Source organism: Siniperca chuatsi, linkage group LG2 (assembly GCF_020085105.1).
Source record: "Siniperca chuatsi isolate FFG_IHB_CAS linkage group LG2, ASM2008510v1, whole genome shotgun sequence".
Taxonomy (NCBI): Eukaryota; Metazoa; Chordata; class Actinopteri; order Centrarchiformes; family Sinipercidae; genus Siniperca; species Siniperca chuatsi.
This window is the reverse complement of record NC_058043.1, coordinates 777,730-801,089: the sequence shown is the minus strand read 5'-3', so window position 1 is coordinate 801,089 and position 23,360 is coordinate 777,730. Positions and strand designations below refer to the sequence as shown.

The 23,360-nt window shown below is 42.7% G+C and overlaps 1 protein-coding gene and 1 long non-coding RNA gene across 3 annotated transcripts; both read right to left on the bottom strand.

Annotated features, from left to right (window-relative positions):
• Positions 1-17: 17 nt before the first annotated feature.
• On the bottom strand, positions 18-18,286 carry LOC122886498. Of its 2 annotated transcripts, XR_006380376.1 has the most exons (4): positions 18,025-18,286; positions 16,389-16,526; positions 3,349-3,463; positions 18-901 (listed from the first exon to the last, which is right to left on the bottom strand). It is a non-coding gene; the product is annotated as an uncharacterized LOC122886498 (long non-coding RNA). The 2 variants fall into 2 exon arrangements; XR_006380374.1 differs by lacking the exon at positions 3,349-3,463 and having other exon boundaries at positions 49-901.
• A 1,817-nt stretch (positions 18,287-20,103) lies between these two features.
• Positions 20,104-22,239, bottom strand: LOC122886352 (nuclear factor 7, brain-like). The gene is made up of 2 exons (XM_044218409.1): positions 22,161-22,239; positions 20,104-21,939 (listed from the first exon to the last, which is right to left on the bottom strand). Exon 2 carries the CDS (start codon positions 21,920-21,922, stop codon positions 20,534-20,536), a length of 1,389 nt encoding a protein of 462 aa, XP_044074344.1. The 5' UTR covers positions 21,923-21,939; positions 22,161-22,239; the 3' UTR covers positions 20,104-20,533.
• Positions 22,240-23,360: the final 1,121 nt, after the last annotated feature.

Sequence of the window (23,360 nt, the reverse complement as noted above, 5' to 3'; positions counted from 1 at the left end):
GTAGAATTTGTGACAGGAGCTCAGGTGTCAATCTGGTGCCACCCGGTTGGTTTTCCAGCAGAGGCGTTGCTTGTAGGTTGTCCATATGTATATTTAGCAGTTCACCTTAAGATATTGACAAGTAGTTTGGTAATAATAGAAATGTAATGTTTATTTTTTGCATGCTAGTTATTGGCATTCTGCAGACAGTTACACGTCATTCAAACTGCAACAACCCAAATTGACCACGCTCACAAATAATACGTTTTACCAAGTAATAAAACAGATTACAATATAAACCAGACTAAAAAGGTAGGTCTAGAGTTTGCTTTTAATTCTCTGTTGCCCTCAGGTCTTCAGAAAAACTTAAACGCACAATTAAAGTAGAAATGAAAAAGAAATGGCAGGAAAGCTGGAACAGGGAAACTAAAGGTAGACATTACTATAGTATCCAAAAGAAAGCGGAGAAATGAGGGAAACAAAAAAACATGTTGAGAATGAGGTTTGGGCATACTGGTCTTAACAGTACACTTAAGATGACTGGTCTGTGTGAGTATTGTAACATACAGGAAACAGTAGAACATGTAATTATCAATTGTCCAAGGTACTTTTTTCTAAAAAAAAAAGACTGGGAAAAGTATGCATCAAGTTCGGAATAAAGGAGTTACTACATATGAACTCAGGACGGGTAAAATATAGGGACGGCATAACACCATTCTGATCCACGCTCCATTTCAGAAGGTGGCACCAAAAGCTGTTTTCCAACCGCCATAAAACATCAGACGAAGAAGAAGAAGAAGAAGAAGAAGGTCTTCAGGAAGGCTGTTCCAGAGAGGACCATCACTGTGGGCTGTTGTTCTGCCTTTAGGGATAATCTAAAGGCCACTTCCAGAAGACCTGCGCGTTCTAGATGCTTCACAGGCTGAAAGCAAATAAAAGATCAAAGTTGTCAATGAAAACAGCAGCAAACAATGGAGATTGTAAACATTACAAAACAGTGTTTACGCCCCTCTTACCTTTGCGAAGTGGTACAGTTCAAATAAAAGCAACACAGTCTAAACCTAAAAAAAAATCTAAAGTGTCGCCGTATTTTCAGTTATTTATATTAAAGTCAGATACAACACACACTACTGATTATTGATCATTCAGTTAAAATAGTATGCATGAGGCCTGTTTAGGGTTAAAACCAGGAGGATACATTAAACATGTGTATGTTCAGACTTTGGGCTATATAAGCTGCATACCCAAATCTCAATAATGTCAACATATCGGTATCAGAACAGCTGATCATATTCAGCACATTGACTCAGTTTCACAGATAGTTTGAAATCTACTCATTATAAAACAGACCAGTTTACTCCCCTCTTACCTTTGTACAGTAGTCTAGTAACACAGTCTTAACTCAAGCTCAGCTCCGACTTGCTCAGCAGGAATGAAAACAGTAGGTTGCTGTTTTTTAAGTAGCCTCATTAAGATAGCAATGCTGGAAGTCAAGTGGAGACTTGGCACTCCTAAGCAGGAGTTATTCACCTGTGAATAGATTCATTAGCACTTAATCACAGGTTGGCCACACTGGGGGGGGGGCATCCTCACTTGACCCTGCCCTGTTTTTAGAAAAAATGTTGGAACAACATTAAACATATTGTTTAATGTATCATGTTATTGATAATTCAGTTAAATATACATGAAACAATGTCCATGTTGAGAATGGAAGAACTGCACACGCTGCATGGAGCACAAATTAAAGCTGTGAGCGTAAACTGTTACAATGGGATGTTTTTTCCCTTAAACTTCAAATATAAATACCATCTGTTTATAATATTAGGGAAGAACAGGTACATAGCAGTATATAACAACACGTTTAATCAGATTCTCCTATTGAGTCCTGACACCTTTACACACTAAGCATGTAATAACATGTATTATATAACTATTCTTTAGTTTTTTCTTACATTTTAGAGTCAAGCACAGAGCGTCAGGCAGGCCCCCACTCAGGTGTGCAGGTGTGCATATGCTAATAATAGAGGACTGTGGGCGGGGCTGTCAGATAGACATGAGATGGGCCCAACAGATGCCAGTTACCAGTTCTGCTAGAGAAGGGTTCCCATCTACACTGAAGGCTTCTCCTGGCTTTGAAGAATGGCTTCCAAGGGGAAAGTTAAAATCAATTTTTCTTTCTAGATTTGCACTGTAGACACTCTTGGGGGGAAAAACTTTCTTCCTTGTATAGACTTTATTACGACTTGTTTCATGTGTACAAACTTCTCTTTAAATGAAGTGAAGAATGTCTTCGTCTTTCTGCTGTGCACTGCTGGCTATCCATACTGTGACCAGAAAAGACAGCAAACAGTGCTTTACTTTGATTTCATGACATGCTTTCTGTTTTCTTATTAAATGATTTATTTCTTATAAGAATGTACATCTGGTCGTGCCCTACAAACTAACCCTAACCGAACCGAATGTGGCAACAACTCGTGGAATCATTTTCTCTTTAATAGACGCATGTGTTTCATAGCAGTGAACAAGACAGACTAACTAAAATTGTGGCCAGTTCCAACGACGTGAGCAAATGAAAAACTTCTGTTAACCAGCCAGGTTGCGCTGCCATTGAAAGCTTTAAATTGCTGCATGACATGTTTGAACTGAACCAGCCTAACGAAACATACAGGAGGAAAAGTAGAAGTTTTTTGCCGGAAAAATTAAGGAATCATTCGCGCTTTTTGCCACCATTTATTAAATCTACCATTCCAGCTGAGAGTTTCAGTGATTAGCCCCTGAATAGATTCATTAGCAGAGAAATGCCCAGTTCACACTTCACCCGGCAAAGTTTTTAGATCACCAGATGTCACAACCCTCCATTTGAAAAAGTTTCTTTTAAAATGGGATTCAATTAATTTCTAGAGAAGACCTAACTAAAAATAAACCAACGGTGTTTCACTTTAAATGGATGAATGAAGTTAATATATATATATATATATATATATATATATATATATATATATATATATGAACACTGTTTATTTTTTATTCTCACAACGAGAAGACTTGCTGCATCGTCCACTGCCTGCTGTGCAAGAAACCCCAGAATGGTCTTATTCCGTTTTGGACTCTCGACATCATTGAAAATGAAGCGTGGCCTCAATGATTCCTCGATCATTTCTATGTAGCCGGATAGAGACCTGCGGCCCAAGCTAACGGTTTACCTCGAGCACGTTCACTAACAGAGTGCATCGCCGCCATTTCTCACGGCGGGAGTTACTTCTATAAGAGTGAAGCAAACTCTTTGATTCATTTGACCTCTTACTGAAACTGAACGGACTCCTCGGCGTTAGCTAACAAACAACAACAGCGTCGGCGAGGTTGACCGACCTGAAATACAGGACAGAACCGCTGAGACAGGGAGACGTGGCTTCTCTACGCTTCAGCTCCTTCTGGCAAACGTCAGTCTCATGCTGCCACAGCAAGGGCATTGTCTTTGTATTTTCTAAAGAAAAGACAAATATCATCTGAAATTAAGCCCAATAAAACCAAATAAATGCATAAGTGTTCATCACATAAAACATGAGCAATGTGGGGAAAACAGCTAAACTATATTGTGAATGTGTGTCCTGAAGAACTGATGCTTCTGAAAAGTTTCCAGCAGTCGAGTCATCTGCGTCGGAGTAGTCCAGCTTAACTAATCAGCCGTGGGACGAACAGAGGGATCGCTCGGGAACAGACACAGAAACACTGACAGAGACACCATATTTATGTTTTGGGGTTTGGGGAAAATCTAATCTCATCAAGTGAGAAAGAAAGTGACGACGAAGAGAAGATGGGGGATGGAGATCCAAAGAGAAAAAGAATACACAGAGGAGAGAGAGAGAGAGACTTAGGATCTCCTGCTGGACTGAGACGAAATCACTTTCATGCTCCAGATGGATGTTTGGGTCGATGGGGTCTGCAGAGCCTCACAGCGGTTCCTGAATGAGAATCCTCCATAATAGGCACCAAAGGGAGAAGCACCAGCCATGACACACACACACACACACACACACACACACACAGACAGACAGATAGTTATCAGGTCCTCCTCCTATTGATTTCTCTCACAGAGGTATTTACGGTGAGAAGAGAAATACAGTTATTGTCCCGGGGCAGCGGGCGTTAGTCTCCTTTAACTGGCCTGCGGCTCTTTTTAACTGCTGCGGTGCCGGGCCGGCTCGTCCCAGATGCCAGAGAGGTGACGTGGAGTCCTGGGAGAGCTCGGCTTTATAGAGACAGCTAATGATCCGTCTGCTGATGGCAGGAGGCTGCGGAGCTGCAGCTGACGGTGTTCACACTGCGTGGAGGAAATGTCCGTCCGTCGCCGCCGTGTGATATATATTCTTCATGGTGGATCCACAGAATGATGCTAAAACATGATATATCCACCAATACTGGATTTCATTTTTACATAAATAATCTTGATACACGAATCCCTTCGAGTTTCTTCTTTGAAAGAATCGAGACTCAGAAACATACCGAGCGTTTGACAGTAAACATCTCTGGTGGACAAACTCTGTAGCAGAGACGCCGTTTCTAAATCATCTCAAACCATTTCTGTACTGACATTAACTGTTAGTGATCTACCGACATATACACTGATGTACAACACATCTGCAATAGGAGGTCATTGTCTGCTGCATTAAACCAAACATCACAATAAAAGCCTGAGATGAAACCAAGCGTCTGAAAGCACACACACCTCAGTGACGACATTACAAACACGTCTCACTTTGAGATAGTTGTCTGTACATCCGCTGCAAACAGGAAGCGCTAATAGCTAATTCAACTACTTTTGATGGTGACAGTTTGAAACAAAGGCCTCGACGAAGCGGGGCTCGGGTTGTAGCGACTGTCCCTGGCTGGCTGCTTCGCGGTGCTGTGAGTTATTACACCTGGACTGCGTTTTCTTCTGAGCTGTTTCCTGCTTGTATTTTATGCCGCTCTCTTGACTTCTGGTTGAGTTGGTGCCATTTTGAGTTTTTCTGTTGACCAAACTGAACTGGTGGTTTTATTTAAGGCTGGAATTTCAGGAACAAACTCTTTATACCGGCCTGTTAAAATACAAACTATCTTTGTTTTTGCTGTAAAGCTCTTTGTAACTTTGTTTTGAAAGGAGCGATGAACAGTAACTAGTTATTATTATTATTAATATTACTGTAACTGTTTTATTTGCTGTGTTAAGTGTATTATTAGTGTGTGACAGTCCTGAGTTCAGTCTGTTTGCACTGTAAAAGGCTGCAAACCAATCAGTGTGCTGAGTGTTTTCCCCCTCGAGACTGTAACAGCAGGTTGCAGGTTATTATATCGTCAACCTACACAGAGAAAAACTGTTGTACATAATGTGCTCCATGCTGCATGTGTAAATATCTATTGTTAGTTATTATGATGCACAGATGGAGGTAAAATATGGACAGAAATATCCAACAGATGTTCGTTGTTAACAATCTCCTTATAAAACATACAGATGGAGGTGATGGAAATGAATTGCAAACATACAGTGTTAAACAGTTACAGAGGGACATAGCCCACAAACAGAGGGACTGAAATATGTATGACGTGTGTGTGTGTGTGTGTGTGTGTGAATATGCACATGTCAGCAGATCCACAGAGATATGTTGAAGAACCAGCAGGTTTGGAGGTCAGAGCTGCAGCTGTCTGCAGCAGCTCGCAGCGGGGGAACTCAGAGAAACAGCGCGTTGTGACCGGACACCTGTTGGTGTGGCAGGAAGCAGCGTGCAGCCAGATGGCAATGACTTCCCTTCCTTTACTGCGGTCTGCGGGGCCTGTAGACGCCCCCGGCCTTCGTGCTTCTTCCACAGTACACAACAGCAAAGAGCAGTGAAACGAGTCTGCTGCACACTTTTAGTGACGTGTACCTCCCTACTCTAGGGGTTGTGCAGAAAGATTGTAGAGTATAAATAGAAATTGTGATTTGTTTTTGTTTTTTACATCTGTATATTGAGTCGGTTGTAACACCTGAACGCTTTGCGTTCCTATTATAAGTAATTTAATTTACAAATTCAGCTGGGCCGGATTTTAAAACCAGGAAATGCAGATGGGCCGGACATCTTCAGCCTATTTAAAACCTTTTTTTTAGTGTTTGGTAGTGACAAATTTTAAACAAATGAATGTAATAAAAATAGCAGGCGTTTGCAGACGGCGGTAAAATGAACAAACACTTGGCGGTCCAGGCAGCGTCGAACTGATGGTTCAGGGCTGACATATTGTCGGCAGAGCACTTCCTGCTTGTGCCTGTCAGCCAGATGTGTTGAAAAGCTGGGAACGTTGATTTGTGAAAGATATGATCGGCGGCGGCGCTACATCTGTAAACGTCCTACCCCATCGGTACTGAGCATGTGCAGCTCTCAGCAGAGATGAGAAGGAAGCGAGGCGGCTCACTCGTTAGCTGCTTCCACACACTGTATGTGTAGTTTACTTATTGTCCTACATCAGCTTTATGTACGCCGGGCCGCTCGGAGGCTGCTGCTGGGCCGGATGTTGGAGAGGCCTGGACTACGTGGATGAAATACTAGATTCCTGAAACTTCAACTGTTCAAACAGTTCACATAGTTAATGTTGAAGGAAATGTTGTTATTTGAATAATCGACGTATAACCTACATGTGTTTGTTTTAATCAAAGCAAACGTATTACTGATCAGAAATTAAGTAACGTCGTCACACGAACACTAGAAGACTAACAGCCAGGCTCGTTGGTGTGAGGAGGGTTTCGTCAGACAGGCGCTCCACTTAGCAACAGCGTAATGACACGTGATCCGTGCCTCAGCATCATACCAGTCACAAAGTTTGAGTGATTGAATTATTGACCAACCAGAAGGAGGAGCTTAGTATTCCAGATTTGTGATGTACTTCCTGCAGTCCGAAGAACAACCTACTTTGTACTAAATGAAGAACAGAGTTTTGTTCTTCTGAATCTCAGAGTTTGGTTCCCACGAACCTGAGAGTGGTTATTTATTTCAAGTCACTGAAGGCAACCACAACCTTAACGAAAACGAATGGATGAACAGTTCAAATGTGCCGCTTCAGCCACTCCACCTGGTGCAGTAATGGTAGTGTGAACGCAAACTTAACTAAACCACCTAAACGTCGACTGTTCAGTTTTCTGAAAACTAACGATATCCCCGTTTATACGATTAGTAGAGTTAAATAACAACCGGTTTAAATCAGTTGAACCTGGCGGATGGTGTGGAGCTACTCGATCTGACGGCCGGTCTGACCGCCGTCGCAGAGCATCATCTCTTCTTCGGATGGTGACGGTCGTGGTGATTACTGTTAAGGTTATTTTGGATCCATGCACTTGGGACACTGCCTCCTTTTAAGCGTTTAGATTTGAACTAAATGTTATGTTTTATGTCCATCTGGTGCACAACATCGTCTGTATCTATTGATGTTGCTCTCATTTTGTGACTTTTTTTTTTCCATAGTTGCGTTTTTGTCAGGACTTAAAATCAGGACTTATATTAGGACTTATTAAGCCTTGTATTTGTCATGGTTAAATTTGAAATTATTTCATTAAAAGGGCAACAACTAACGAACTACAGCTTTATCTCATCTCAACAAGTGCAGCTCAGCACAGATGTGTCGTCCAAACTCCAAATAATTAACTTGATGAACTAAATCGTCTGTATTTGAGCTGCAGGGGCCTGTGATGGGCTCGCAGTCTCCTAACCGTCAGTTAACGGACAGTTAAGGAAGAGAAACAGAAATAAGTGGATCAATGAGCTGCCTCAGAGGTGATCCAAGAAACAGATACCACGTCTGCAGAACGAGACAGACACTTATCTGCTCCGTCAGACCTTCCTATCACACTCCCAACACACACACTTCTGCTGAAGCACAGGCAACACACACATCACTTTCCCTGGATGATTGGGTCTGATTAGGTTAATCAGGCTCTGCGTTAAATTTAACTTCTTGTGTGTGTGTGTGTGTGTGTGTGTGCGTGTGTGTTTGTGTGTGTGTGTGCGTGTGTGCAGTAATCAATAGTACCAGACTGTAGGAAGAACATGTGAAGATGGTATCTCCCTACCAGGTAACTGGCTGAGACAGATGGTACCTTCCTGCAGTGATTATGTTCAACGTTTTGTCAGGATGATGGGAAACAGGAAACGTACCCGCTTCTGAAACAACAAAGACAGCTGCTTGCTACCACGAAGGATAAATGCTCTTTTGTCGTCCGTGCTAAATGCAGACCCGTCATCGTGCCGGGACTTTTCAGTGCCATGTATCTTTACTGACTAAGCCTCAGGGACTAACGGGCCTCCAGGTCGCCTACAGTAGAACAGTAGAAACGGGCAGCTGGCCTGTTAGCCACGCTTAGCTCATTTTTAGCCATGCTAGCCCCACTGCTCTACGGATGGCAACGTTGGACGGTCGGTCGGTCGGTCCACCACCGAAACATCTCAACAACTACTGGATGAGACGTGCTTCATCGTTCATGCTCCCCTCAAGATGAACTGTAATAACTCTGCTGATCCTCTGACTTTCCATCTAGCGCCACCATCAGGTCGACATGTTAACGCGTCCGACACTTTGGTTTCTGACCAAACACCTGCAGAGCTGCTGACGCTCCCATCAGCCTCAGCTGCACTCTGTGTTCACTGCTAACTAGCTAATGTTAGCATGCTAACCGTTGCCATATTTTGATAGCACTTATTACTAACAACTCTTGTGTTAATTTATAGTACTTGTCAACATATATGTATGTGTTATCCCTCCTACTGATAATGATTTTATTATTTAACTTTTTTATCTTTCATTTTATTCTTGCCCGGTTATGTTGGCCGAGTGGAGGGCGGTCCTTCGACTGGTGGCCTTGGTCTCTGGACCCTTCAGCTTTCTGTCCATATGGCTGGGACCTGGGGGGCCCCCCATGGGCTCCAACCACACCTCTACCCTTGTACCTAACCCTACCCCTAACACCAACCACACCGCTGCCTCAGGGACTGAACCTGACCACAGCCCGGATGGGAGACTGCAGAAAAATATACGAGGTTTGATCTTTTATTCCCTAACCGGCATCTTTTAAATATTTTGTAATGGATTTTTTACAAGAAGATTTTTTTATCATTTTACTGAATTCTACTTGGGATGCAGTTTGACCGTATCCTAAGCTAACACGCTAAACTAAGATGGTGAACATGGTAAACATTATACCTGCTAAACATCAGTACATTAGCATTGTTAGCATACTGATGTTAGCATTTAGCTCAAAGCACCACTGTGTCTAAGTACAGCCTCACAGAGCTGCTCGCATGGCTGCAGGTAAGTGGAGAATGAACGAGGACCTAATACTGACCCTTGGGGGCCACGAGAGGTCCGGGGGGGCGGTATATATTAAAGTATATCACAAAGGTAGGAGTGAAACCAATCAAGAGCTGTATCTTTAATACCAGCCCAGATAATATGTTGACAGTTATCATAAAGTGGATCTTCTGTTGCGTCTCTCTGATACCGACTCCGGATCAGTTATCTGTGACGCTCTCAGATCCATCACAGACTGATAATGTGGGCGAGACGCTGAATCCCTGCCAGGCAGCAATCAATACGGAGTCATTTAGACTTCTAACCTCGTGCACAAACACGGAGGCAGCCAGCTCCATCTAAAGCCGCTGATTGACAGTCGATAAAATGTTTAATTAGTTACCTCTGACAGTTTCACTTCACTGTGTATATTAACCACAATTACACACATTCATCTCATTAATTATGGTTTCACTCCCTTCAGTTCACACTTCAACGCAGAATATAAGCTGCAGTCAGTAGCAACAGAAAGGAGCCGGCGACGCATCAAACCACGTTAAACATTACATCACTCTGCCTCACTTTGACTCCACACAGTGAAATCTGAGTTTTCTGTGAAGATCATCAGCTGATCTCAACACAAACCACAACTAACAAAGAACACACACACGTCTGCTGGTTTGCGGTTGGACAGTCGAGCTGAAGCGATCGATCGATGAGTTGATTGAAACGTTCTCTGGTTCCAGCTTTTCCAGTGTTTTCTCTGTTTTCTGTCTCAGTGAAGTGAATATCTTTAGCTTCTGGACACAACAAGACATGTGAAGGCGTCCCTCTGGCCTCTGGGGAGTTATTATTATTATTATTATTATTATTGGTATTTGTTTTTACTGAGTTTTGTAGACCTACTGCAATACAGTCCCGTGCTGGGATTAACGTGCATCTGCTGTGTGTATCGAGGTTCAAGGTTTTGTGCTGTATTGTCATGATGGTAAAGAGTAAAACATGACGTGCAGGTGAAGCGATCGTGGGACTGTTTGGGAGCTGCAGGCTGTTTTAAGTTGTTGCTGTGTGATGAGTACTTCAGGCTGTGTGCATCATGTGCAGCTTTTCTGCACTGCCTCAGAAATGCTGTGTGATCATTTGTTTAATCACATGAATTAATTTTTAACATATAAGCACAGAACTAAAATAATGGAGGTGTGATGTGACAGATCAGGTAATAAAGGATGACCCAGCTTCAGACTGAGCTTCAGTGATGCACGTTAACAAACATTAAAACCCCTCCATCACCTTCATTTCGCATAAATGCTCATAAATTACATTTCCTCTATTTACTTTTACTTTTTTGTAGCAATTGAACTTTTATTCAGCTTTTCAGGGATTTATGTGAATCTTCTACCAACTAACTTACAATAAGAGTCCAGGCAGCGGTGGAACAAGTGCTCACATCTTTTACTTAAAGGAGCTGTAGGCCACATCCACTGCCACTAGATGTCGCTCCAGAGCAGCAGCATCTCAGACCAAAACAAATGGGCGCTACGGCGCACCAGACTCCACTGAGAAAAAATGTAATTTTACCTTGGAGATCATCGTAAAACACACTTCGTTCACACTGGACAGAAAATAAAACAAAACGACAAACAAAATAAAACTCACTGAAACGACATTATGGAAAGGATCCTACAGAGACCTTTTTGTTAAACAGCAAGATCCTTTTTGTTTAACCAGAAACAGCCGTTATAGCGCTCTCGCTCGCCACCAGACTCCATTGACAAAAACAGTAATTTTATCTAACAGATCATCCAAACTTTCAGACTGGACAGAAACAAAATATAACCGTCTTTCCACTGTTCCGACAGTCACCGGCTCTGGTTTGGCCGAAAGAAATCCTTAATTCACCGAGTTGGATGAGAAAACATCGCTCAGCTCACAGCAGCAGCTTCACGGGAGGGACACGCACGCACCAACACGCACACACACACTAACACACGCACATGTTTCCGGACGGCTACTAAAACAAAGAGCTGCGATGGCGTCCCACTCGGAGGGGGGGTGACGTCATCACTCCTCTATAACTTTATATAGCAAATAGTTGTTTGCTGCTGTATTAATGTCCAGAAGCTTTAAGTAAAAGTACAAATCCAGCTGTGTAGAAATACTTTGTTAAAAGTAAAAGTCCTGCATTCAAAATGTTACTTACGAAAAGTAAAAGTTCTCATCATGCAGAATAATATATATTATATTACTGGATTATAATTACTGCTGCATTAATGTGTTCATCACTTTACTGCAGCTGCTGAAGGTGGAGCTCATTTTAATGACTTTAAAAACTGCTGATTTCCCCTTTTATTGGAATCTATAACAACAACTTGTATTTTGTAATTATTAATCGGAGTCTGCGAAGTAAAAAGTACAATATTTGCCTCTGAGATGTAGCGGAGTAGAAGCATAACGCAGCATAAAGTACAAGTACGTCCAAGCGAAGGTCGTGTGTTGCCAGCTGTGAATCCCGATAGTGAAACACCCGTTAGAATGAAACTCTCAGGTTCCAGGAAATAAAAGTAGCAACGTGTTTCTTAAGTGAACGAAACAGGAAGGTGCCATTACCTTTTCCCTCACATCGTGGTCGCAGAGAGACGTCACACCTGAAGGAAGCCCACAGGTATGACGTCAGCTGAGGACGACGAGGAGACGAAGATAAGCTCCGTGTAGTTCGGTGACATTAACTCCAAACTAGAGATTAACGAGTCATTTGTAACATCGAGCTCTGCGAAGTCAGAGGCCGCAGATCGACCTCCATGTGAACCGTCACGCACATTTGAAATTGATTTAATACTTTAAAGCAGCTTTAAATAGATTTATTTATTTATACTCGGAGGCAGCGGAGCGAGCTGGAAACAAAGTAACTTCACTCCGAGACGCTCAGTACGAACAGAAATATGAGCTACTGCTCAAAATATCTAAAGGTAGAAACTCGTTCTGATTCAAATTAAAAAGCAGATAATTATTATATGTCAACATCAGATGAGGTAATAAGTAAAATGCATATTTATAGATGTGACAAAGTGCTTTTTAATAAAAGACAAAATGGAAATAATAAATAATTCAGACATGATATAAAACAGTTACATAAATACACAAAACTACACAGTTCATTACATCAGAGGTTGAGATGAAAGACAGATTGGGGGGTCGCCCCCCCCCCCCCCTGTTAACTGTGTTTGATGATCCGACTGCAGTTTTGTTGATGTATAATTTAGCGCAGCGGCATAAACGACACACACATACTTTCAGTCCTCAGAGCCACAACGTCTCAGCAGCTGCTGGACTGTGATGAGACGTGCTTCATCGTTCATGCTCCCCTCAGGATGAACTGTAATAACTCTGCTGATCCTCTGACTTTCCATCTAGCGCCACCATCAGGTCGACATGTTAACGTGTCCGACACTTTGGCTTCTGACCAAACACCTGCAGAGCTGATGACGTTCCCATCAGCCTCAGCTGCACTCTGTGTGCTGACTAGCGACGCCCTCAGTTTGTCTCAGCAGTCCCGTGTGTCCATCGTCTGTTTCTGTGTTTGTAAAGAAAGTGTCACGGCTCCTCTCATGAATCACACACCTCAGCCTCGCATGTGGCATCGTGTTCATCTGTGTGTGTGTGTGTGTGTGTGTGTGTGTCCTCCATAGGAAGTAAAGGGTTAAAGGGTAAAGGGTTCAGATTTGACGGAAGTTAGTTTTTACTCGATTCACTGCAATCTGTCTCTAAATGTTTAAAAGTGTCTTAATCAGCTCCACCTGCTGTTGCTGTTAGAAACACCTGCGTGCACCTGTCCTTCTCACCTCACACAGTATCTCGCCTCACCCCTCCCTCCCAGTTTGCAAACCTCTGCTTTAGATGGCGTGTCGCCCCAGTCTGGCCCCTGTGGTTTAATGGCTGCTTATGGTGACTGTTTAAGAAGTTACGATAGTTTACGACTGTTTTCAGTGCATTTATGGGAAAAACACGCAAACACACAAATTGTACTTACAATGTGTTGCAGATACACACTTTGTGTTTCTCCCACTGTGATAAAAACACACACTAAATGAATCTGCCCCTCGGGATGTTTTACTGATGTTTTCATTGTCCAGCATTGTTGACAAATCAAACTTCCTGCTAACACACACACACACACACACACACACACATTACTCATGTCAATAAGAAAATGAGCGCAGTGATTGAGCGTCACCAGGAGGTCCACTCAATCTTCACTGCAATCAACTTTCTCTGCAGTGTTTTCAGATCAAACTGAATCAGTAATGTGTTTTTCCACTATCTCGTCTCCTTTAAGGGACATGGGTAATTATGGGAGATGTGAAAGTGCCATGCGTCACAGTCTGATACCTCACCGCGTTCTGAAGACGATTCAGTTAATTTCCTTCAGTGATTTGACTGCTGCAGAATCCACTTTGATGTTAGGCTGATGTTCTCTGTTGCAGCCAGTTAAAGACTGAGACTGCTTCTGTAGCGTCAGGAGATGCTAATTGTGTTGGTTGATTTACAGCAAGAGGTAAGATAATGACAGAGAGGTGAAAGTGCATCAAAGGTGCCACAGTTTAACTGTTTGTCACAGATTTCAGGGATGAATTTGAAGGAAATCTGTTGATTAGCTTAAAATCCCACTTCCTTTAACCCAGTGAAACGCTGTGGTCGCTCTCTAGCGTCCGATATTATAACATTGGGTCCACGTGATTAGTATTTAAGACCGTGAGATGGACAATGCTTTTTAAAAAGGGAGGCATGTATTTCGGTTAAGAATGGATTTTGAGTTGCAGTGAGAAGGTGTCGTCATAGTGTGCTGCTCATAATAAAGAGTACTCGACACTTGAACGTCAACAAAAGCTAACTCATTCATTTACAGTGATCTTGATAAAACCTTTGTGACTTAAAAAATATATATATTTCGCATTTTAATAAATGTTGTGACTGAAGTCGCAAATTATCTGTTGATAGAGCCATAAATAACGCGCCACAGATCTACCAGAAGAAGCTTCTTCTGATGTTTCTTTACCACATGTCTGGCAGAACGATTAAACTAAAGCTGCGTTCCAGACAACTCTTGAGCATTTCCAAACTCCTAATAGAAAAAGTGGAACGGCTCTTAAAGTCGGAGCTCCTACTTGTGCTTCACGAAGAAGCAGCACAGCCATGGCGGCACCATGGAAGCCACATCAGGCTACATTTCTATCAACGGCGGAGGGGGGTGAATGAAGATAAAAGTCCCGTTAGATAAAGTGTATAATGGCGTCTGTTCATGCGTCGTTGTTTCCTCCTCTGTTGGGTTTATATATGAGAGGAGGCGGCTCTGCTGAGAGTTCGGCTGTGTGCACCGGCCAGAGAAACATCAGTTTGTCGCGGTCAGCCATGTTTTTTGTTTACATTTGACGTCGTGCACCTGGAACGCAGCATCAGCGTGACAGCCATCTTAATCATAACGCGTTGATTTTAGGTAGCTGAGAATATGAAAAAAAGTTGTTTGGAAAAGTGAGGTTTGCTCTGTTTTTCACTGTGTGAAGACAAAGTGTGTGTGTGTGTGTGTGTGTGTGTGTGTGTGTGCTTTGCTTTCTGCAGAGGATTTTATAAGCATTATTAAATTATTTATCTGTACTAAAACATAAAATGGTAGCAAAGATTAACTACAAGCTAAAGACAGAAGGCAGTTAAACTAGTCTATTCTGAAACAAACCCAATAGCGCCCCCATGAAAAGGTCCTCACTTCATTGGTAAAATGTTTTAGTTTTTATTAAAGAAGCTGAGGTGGAAACTGAGGTCAGGGAGCCACCTAGTGCTGAAATTCAGCATTCATTTGTCTCCAAGTATAGCAGAAGGGTGGTCCTCACCTCCCATGTGAATTTATTTGGACCTCACTTTGGTGCATATACAGGAATGTGTGTGTGCATGTGTGTTGCTTTGCTTTCTGCAGAGGATTTTATAAGCATTATTAAATTATTTATCTGTACTAAAACATAAAATGGTAGCAAAGATTAACTACAAGCTAAAGACAGAAGGCAGTTAAACTAGTCTATTCTGAAACAAACCCAATAGCGCCCCCATGAAAAGGTCCTCACTTCATTGGTAAAATGTTTTAGTTTTTATTAAAGAAGCTGAGGTGGAAACTGAGGTCAGGGGAGCCACCTAGTGCTGAAATTCAGCATTCATTTGTCTCCAAGTATAGCAGAAGGGTGGTCCTCACCTCTCATGTGAATTTATTTGGACCTCACTTTGGTGCATATACAGGAATGTGTGTGTGCATGTGTGTTGCTTTGCTTTCTGCAGAGGATTTTATAAGCATTATTAAATTATTTATCTGTACTAAAACATAAAATGGTAGCAAAGATTAACTACAAGCTAAAGACAGAAGGCAGTTAAACTAGTCTATTCTGAAACAAACCCAATAGCGCCCCCATGAAAAGGTCCTCACTTCATTGGTAAAATGTTTTAGTTTTTATTAAAGAAGCTGAGGTGGAAACTGAGGTCAGGGAGCCACCTAGTGCTGAAATTCAGCATTCATTTGTCTCCAAGTATAGCAGAAGGGTGGTCCTCACCTCTCATGTGAATTTATTTGGACCTCACTTTGGTGCATATACAGGAATGTGTGTGTGCATGTGTGTTGCTTTGCTTTCTGCAGAGGATTTTATAAGCATTATTAAATTATTTATCTGTACTAAAACATAAAATGGTAGCAAAGATTAACTACAAGCTAAAGACAGAAGGCAGTTAAACTAGTCTATTCTGAAACAAACCCAATAGCACCCCCATGAAAAGGTCCTCACTTCACTGGTAAAATGTTTTAGTTTTTATTAAAGAAGCTGAGGTGGAAACTGAGGTCAGGGAGCCACCTAGTGCTGAAATCCAGCATTCATTTGTCTCCAAGTATAGCAGAAGGGTGGTCCTCACCTCTCATGTGAATTTATTTGGACCCCACTTTGGTGCATATACAGGAATCTGTGTGTGTGTGTGTGTGTGTGTGTGTGTGTGTGTGTGTTGCTTTGCTTTCTGCAGAGGATTTTATAAGCACACATAAAACCAGAAACCTTTTTATAAAAGAGAAAATAGACTTTGTCCAGTGGAATACACACCAGTTTGTCTTTTTGGATGCTGATCGTGGCCTCGGCTGTGCTTGGTTAGAAACACCGTCTGCACACAGACTGAGATCCCAGACGTCTGATGGGTTTCAGATCCCATGGCCGTTGTTGCGACGCCTCTTCAGCATTTCTCTGAAGAACAAAAAGCTTCATTTTCATCTCATTTAACAGAACAGCAGCTCCCACAGCGGGCCGCTGCATCGACTGCTAGACAGCTGGTCAGTTTGTCAATCAGCCTGATTGATTTGAACTGCAAGGCTGATGAACAGGAGCTGCTCATGTACTGTTTTAGCCCCGAGCTGTGTTGTGTATATGTTACAGATTGAAACTCTCAGCTTTGTGTGACACTGTAGGTCCTTAAAGACACAGTGAAATGAAAAATACATTTTCCAAGTTCAAACCTGTCCTTTCATTAATTATTCATTTATCTCTTGTAACATGTTAAATATGCGCCAAAAAACATTTCTGAGTACTTTTTACTTCAAGAAATTCGTAGAATAATTGATAATGAAAATAGTTGCATCCCTACTGTGAACATAACCATGAAAGGTTTAAGGGTTTATATTTTACCGACACGTTCAGTATCGGCAGAGCTGAAGCTCTCTGCCACACTGTATTCATCATTAATAAGGCTTATTGATTGTTTCAGTAGGAAGCTGGCAACTGGAGAACGAGCTGAAGCATCTGGGAAATCAATGTCTTTTTCTGTGCGTTGATGACGTTAGCGCTTCAGCTCAGAGTTCAGCGTCGAGGAGAGCAGCGACTTTAGTGGAAACATCTCAGGTGTTTCACAAACAATTCAGTTCAATTTTATTTATACAGCGCCAGTTCATAACAGAAGTTATCTCATTGCACTTTTCCTATAGAGCAGGTCTAGACCAAACTCTTTATAATATTATTTACAGAGACCCAACAAATCCCAGCAAGCACTTGGCCACAGTGGCAAGGAAAAACTTCCTTTAAGAGGCAGAAACCTCGAGCTAAACCAGACTCAATGGTGGGCGGCCATCCCACAATGCCCCGCCGCTGCCATGTTAGGTTCTGAAACAAAGTCCCTTTATTTTCTACTTAGACAGTATTGGAGCAGGATATTATGACAGTTTGATCATCAGAAGGAGGATCAGCTGCTTTAACTTCAACAGGAAGCTAAAGGTGATCAAACATTCAGCACTTTCAGATCAATTATTCGCTGCTGTGCAGTTGTTTTTTTTTGTTCCCAAATGCAACAGGGAATTATTTGCTGACAGGATTTTTGGGGTCGATTTGAACCCTTCTATTTGTTGTATAGCTTTATTTATTTATTTAAGTGTTCGTAACAACATTGTATATTAAGGATTCAAATAACGAGACGACATGTGGCAACGTGTCCCTCTGTCTCTCTGAGACTTGAACCGCAGCAGCCTGCGCTCGGTTACCGGCAGCAGCTCCGAGCTTCACAAACTGTTTTCATTCTCCGCCTTATTGTAGTGTTTCCTCACAAACTACTTTAATCTGCAAACACACACACACCTGCTCACCCGCCGCTTCCTGTTTCTCTCTCCCCGTATCTGTCCGTATGTTTTATAAAGTCGCTGAAGTTGTTAATGACGTCACTGATCAAAACCAACAGGTGTGTTCACTGTTGCTTTACCTCGCTCGCAGGCCGTTATTATACCTGGGCGTCATTGTGTCATCTGATCGGCCTTTATAGAGGGAGAAGATTATAAAAATCCAGAAGTTCACTGTGATGGAACTTTTCTTTTGGTCCAACAACTCTCGTCGTCACTAAAATCTCTGTGAACGTCCTGTGACTGTCCGGCTGAGAGACGAGAGCAGCTGATCAAGATGTTAACTTCAGCTGTTACTGTCAGCTCACAGCAGTGGCATCGCTGAGCAGCTGTCAGGCTGGTCACCCTTAGAGGCTGTTGGAGCGGAAGTGATGAAAAGCATTAAAAACATATTCAAACAGAACAACTCCACTCGTACATAAAGACTATTCAGCTATTAGCAACAAGCGATAGTGTAGCGAGCCTCCACTCTGTTCAGACTGAAACATTTCAACTGGTCAGAGTCCACAAACAAATCTGTCTCCATGACGAGTCTCTCCAGACTCTTGTTAATCGTAACAATCCACAGATTACCGAGTAATTAAAGGTTAATCAGAGCTAGTTTGTGATGGCAAAAATACAAAGGATAGCGATGCATCCCAGAGGTTAACAACAGGAGACCTTTGGCTCCACTGCAGGTTTAACTAGATGCCTTAGCTTGGATTGAAAGTGTTAAACCTTTTATTTTTCATGGTTAGACCTAACAGTGTCTGAATGAGACTAAACTCCTGATACATGCGTATATTTTCCTCTAATTGTGACCCTGAAAGGGTTACTTACACACACAGTGTGTTTAATTAAACGACTGAGATGTTTCCATGATTAGACCTAAAAAGTTTGTGTAAGTGAGATGAATGAAACCCGGGGGACAGTTTGAGGGGCCATAACGCAAACATTAGCTTTCACCTCCTCCATTAATGACGCCATCTGTCCTCCTGGTTCGTTGGAAGCACTGAGGGGAAAAGAGCTCGACGCTGTCACGTTTTAAACTAAGTCCACCTCTGAATGCACCAGTTAAAAGAAAAAGAGACAACAAAGGCAAAAGGGAAGCCCCCCCACCCCCCACCATCTAGAATTGTCACTAGACGAACCTGACCGGGGGTTCAGTGTTTCTGTTCAGTGTGAACAGAGAAGCCACATTAAAACACATCGTACGCAATGTACAAGACTCAAGGTTTTATTATCATCCAACTACTTTGTTTACTTTTACTTTGATACTTGAAGTGCATTCAGCTGATAATACTTCTGTACTGAAGTATTTTTACATTGTTGTAGTGGGACTTTTACTTGAGTAAAAGATCTGAGATCTTCCACCACTGGCAAAACCTCTGTGTACACACACACACACACACACACACACACACTGAATTGTCTGCAGGCGTGACCTTGATGTGGCAAACTGCAGCAGCAAATCAGAGCTCAGCCGACCAGGAAAAAGGTGTGTGTGTGTGTGTGTGTGTGTGTGTGTGTGTGTGTGTGTCCTCTTCGAAACAGAATGAAATGAGCTGTCAATATGTCATTTTAAGGTGCTCAGCAGAGGAAGGAATGCAAAAGTGAAAACGCATAAAACTCAGAGACACTTACATTACACACACACACACACACACACGGCAGGCACAGACATGTAAGATGAAAATCGGCCTGACGAGGATCATCAGATAGATGACATTTGTTGATTAGACTGCCCCCCCCCCAGACACAAACGCACACACATGTACACACACGTACATATACAGACACAGCACACAGAGAGGAGAGAGGGAGGTACACGCTGATAAATCATTCAGAAGAAGAAAAGAGAGAAGCTCAACACTCCCACCTGCTGTCAGAACAGGGAACAGCAGCAGCTGAGGGGGAAACATTTCACGGTTGCACACTGAACTCAAGCACAAATTTAAGGTTCTTCAAACTGGACAAACATGGAAGTGAACTGACAGGACCGAGTGCGGTCAGGTTTGCGGTGTGAGACCTCCCGGTAACATATGATGTATCTGACACAGCACACTGTAAGTGACACATCTGACAGGATGTAATATATGAGAAGCACTGCGTTGAAGCCTGAGGCCGGTGAAACGTAACGCAGATATAAAGGGAGAAGTGATCAGAGAAGGAGGGAAGGTTCATGTGTGATGAAAACCAAGATTTAACTGTTTTATTTTGAGCAGTTTTAGTTTAGTTTCTACAGAAGCTTCTGATTGGTTGGAGCTCTGATAACAGAATTTACTCAGCAAATATCGAAACATGTTGTTACCATCATCAACGGGGCAGAAACACACTGCTAATACTGAAAGATGACCCTAAAAAAACAATAAAATAATATATACACACTATTTATACCTTTACTAGTAATACAAAGGTGCAGTCCTGCTAACAGAATTATATATTATTATATTATTATTATATATTATTATTATACATTGTTCTCTTATAGTCCATTTAAAATAATGTAATAATGAGGCAGCAGGAGGACAGGTGCAGCTTCACAGGTTCAATTCAGAGACTTTTCCCTTTAAGAAATAAACATCATCATAAATATAATCATCCTCTTTATCTCTAACTGCTCTGTTTCACTGTCACACAGACCTTCACTGCTGATATCTGCATTTCATGCACAGTGTTAATGTATGGAAACATCCTCTCAGTGAAAGTGTGTCTGAAGGTGTGTATGTGTGTGTTAGTATCAGGTTCAGAGAACGACAGCGTTCCTCTGTTCCAGTCCAGATTCACTCTGATCCTCTGGAGCTTCTTCTGCACTCGGAGAGCAGTGGGTGGAGCTGATGGTGACCATGCTGAGTATTTACCTCCATAGAACCATATTCCCCAGAATCCAGAGCGTATGTCTCCCTTCCTCTGGACAGACTCTGCTAACACACCCAGTCTCCAGTCTGTACTGTGTCCAACCTCGACCTCCCAGCTGTGAGTCCCTGAGTTGAAGCCCTCAGAGCCCAGGACAGACCAGTAATCATCAAACCTCTCTGGATTGTCAGGAAGCTGCTGTCTCTCTCCTCGTCTCACACTGGTCAGATCTTCAGACAGGATGAGTTCTGGATCAGCAGTGTTTGGGTCCAGGATCACAGGAGTGTAGGAGACCATGTCCTTCATCTTGTTCCAGATGTTGAAGGTCAGGTTGCCCAGGTGTTTGGCCTGGTCTATCAGAGCTCCTGAGGGCAGCTGTGGATCCTCCAGCAGGGGGCGCTGCTGGACTCTTTCCACTGCAGCCTTGTAGTTGAGCAGGAATGAGACGTCTTCAGCTCTCAGCTGCTCCTCTGTGGCTCTGACTGTGTCTGAAAGAGCTGCTATCTCTCTGCTCAGAGCCTCCATCTTCTCCTTCAGCATCTGACTCTTCTGCTCCTCTTCCTCCCTCAGTGCAGCCATCCTGGCCTCCTCTTCCTCTTCTAGAAACCGGTGAAGCTTCTTAAACTGCTCCTTAATCTGCCTCTCTGTGTGTCGGGCCTGGACCTTCAGGTGTTCTGCTGTTTGATCAAACTTCACTTTAACTTGTTCAGAAACCTGTAACTTCTTCTTTAAGGGCTCCAGAGTTTCCTGAAGTTCCTCCTTGTGTTGTCGTGCAGCTTCATCGATGGGTCTGAATCTGTGGTCGCTGTGTTTTTCTGAATCTCTGCAGACGACACACACTGGCTGCTGATGGTCCAGACAGAAGAGTTTGAGTTTCTCAGAGTGCAGACTGCAGAGAGCCTCTGAAGCTCTCTGATCTCTGTCCTGTAAGAAGGCCTCGCACAGGTTCTTTAACACCCGGTTTAAAGGTGGTTCTGACTTTGAAGACCTTCTCTTACAAACTGGACACTCGTGTGCTGGTTTCTCTCTCCACCAGCTCTGCAGACAGTCTTTACAGAAGCTGTGGCTACATGACAGAAGAACAGGATCTCTAAAGACGTCATGACAGACCGGACAGCAGAGTTCCTCCTCTGATCTGGAAGCCATTTTGTCTCCGAGTGAAGCTGAAACACAGCAGACAGCACGTTACAACAGGAAGTCAGTTGTGTTCCCCTCCCTGCTGTAGAAAGTTGCCTCAGTTACTTTCACGTTGAGTGTTTTTCATTCAGCAGCAGGTTGCAGTTGAAGTATTTCTCTACTTCAGTGCTTCAGTTCTTCAGTACTCCCCCCTGTAACTGTCCTCCCTCAGCTGAAGTCACAGCTTTGTAATAAAGGTAAATCTTACCGTCTGTCTGTCGCTGCGTCTCTTCTCACTGAGAACCGAACAGGAACTTACTGTCTCCTGGTTTGTCTCAGGTGAATCAGGTGAGAGGTGGAGCTCTGTCAGACCTCCTCTGCTAAATGCTGTTGCTTCACCTGTAACACAGGTTGTGTTTCATTCCAAAGTCTTGATTCATTGCTGGATATGTGGACTGATGGTGTGCAGCAGGCTGCTGCAACAGCTGGTTATATTCAAAGTAGTTTGAACTTGGTGGAGGAGTTCAAATATAACTTAGTGAAATCCTGGGAATATTCTGGGAAAGGGGTTACGTGGAGTATTGTTGGAGAGGGGTAGTATGTACTGTAACAGGTACCAGGGAATGGTGTAGACAGTGGGTAAGAAGATTTCTTCTGTCTTCATGTGAACACTGACTCTGAGTGAATGAGCATCAGTGAAGCAGCCAACTGTGACATCAGTAGCTGGTTGAACACTGGAGGGGGAGTATCGGGGTGTAAACAGCTTGGAGGCGGCTCGGAGTCTTGGCTTGTATGATATTTGGAATAAAAAGCAGCTTTGTTTGTGCCACAGGGAGAGGTGAATGTTAGCATGCTAAACAATGAGTCAACTCAACGTCATCTGTCTTGTCTTCCTGCTTTTAGGTTTGGTTCCTTCTTGTTTGACGGACAGTATTAAACTGTAAGAAATCTGAATCTTTATCCAGGTTCATTTGGTAGTTTGACAACAGTTTAATAACTCTGTGGTAATTGAACTTTCAAGGTTCTAGTGCCACCATCAGGTCGACATGTTACCGTGTCCAACACTTTGTTTTCTGACCAAATACCTGCAGAGCTGATGACATTCCCGTCAGCCTCAGCTGCACTCTGTGTTTGCTGCTAATTAACTGATGTTTGCATGCTAACACGCTATGCTAAGATGGTGAACATGGTAAACATTATACCTGCTAAACATCAGCATGTTAGCGTTGTCACTGTTAACATACTGTTATGTCAGATCTGACATGCAGCCTGCTTGTTGTGCAGACGACAGTCCTATAGGGGGCAGCAGCACACTGTCAGACTCTGCTGAGCTGCAGTTTCAGGTCATATTTCATGTAAACCAGAGTGAATGAAGGGAGAAGAGCCCTTAATCTCAATCCCATCACTTATTTTACTGTTTTATTGCCATACTATTATCTCAGCTATTGTCATAGCCACAAAGCTAACA

What these genes read in the sequence shown, in the direction of transcription:
- LOC122886352 (XM_044218409.1), bottom strand. Translation starts at nt 21,922, where the DNA reads ATGGCTTCCAGATCAGAGGAGGAACTCTGCTGTCCGGTCTGTCATGAC.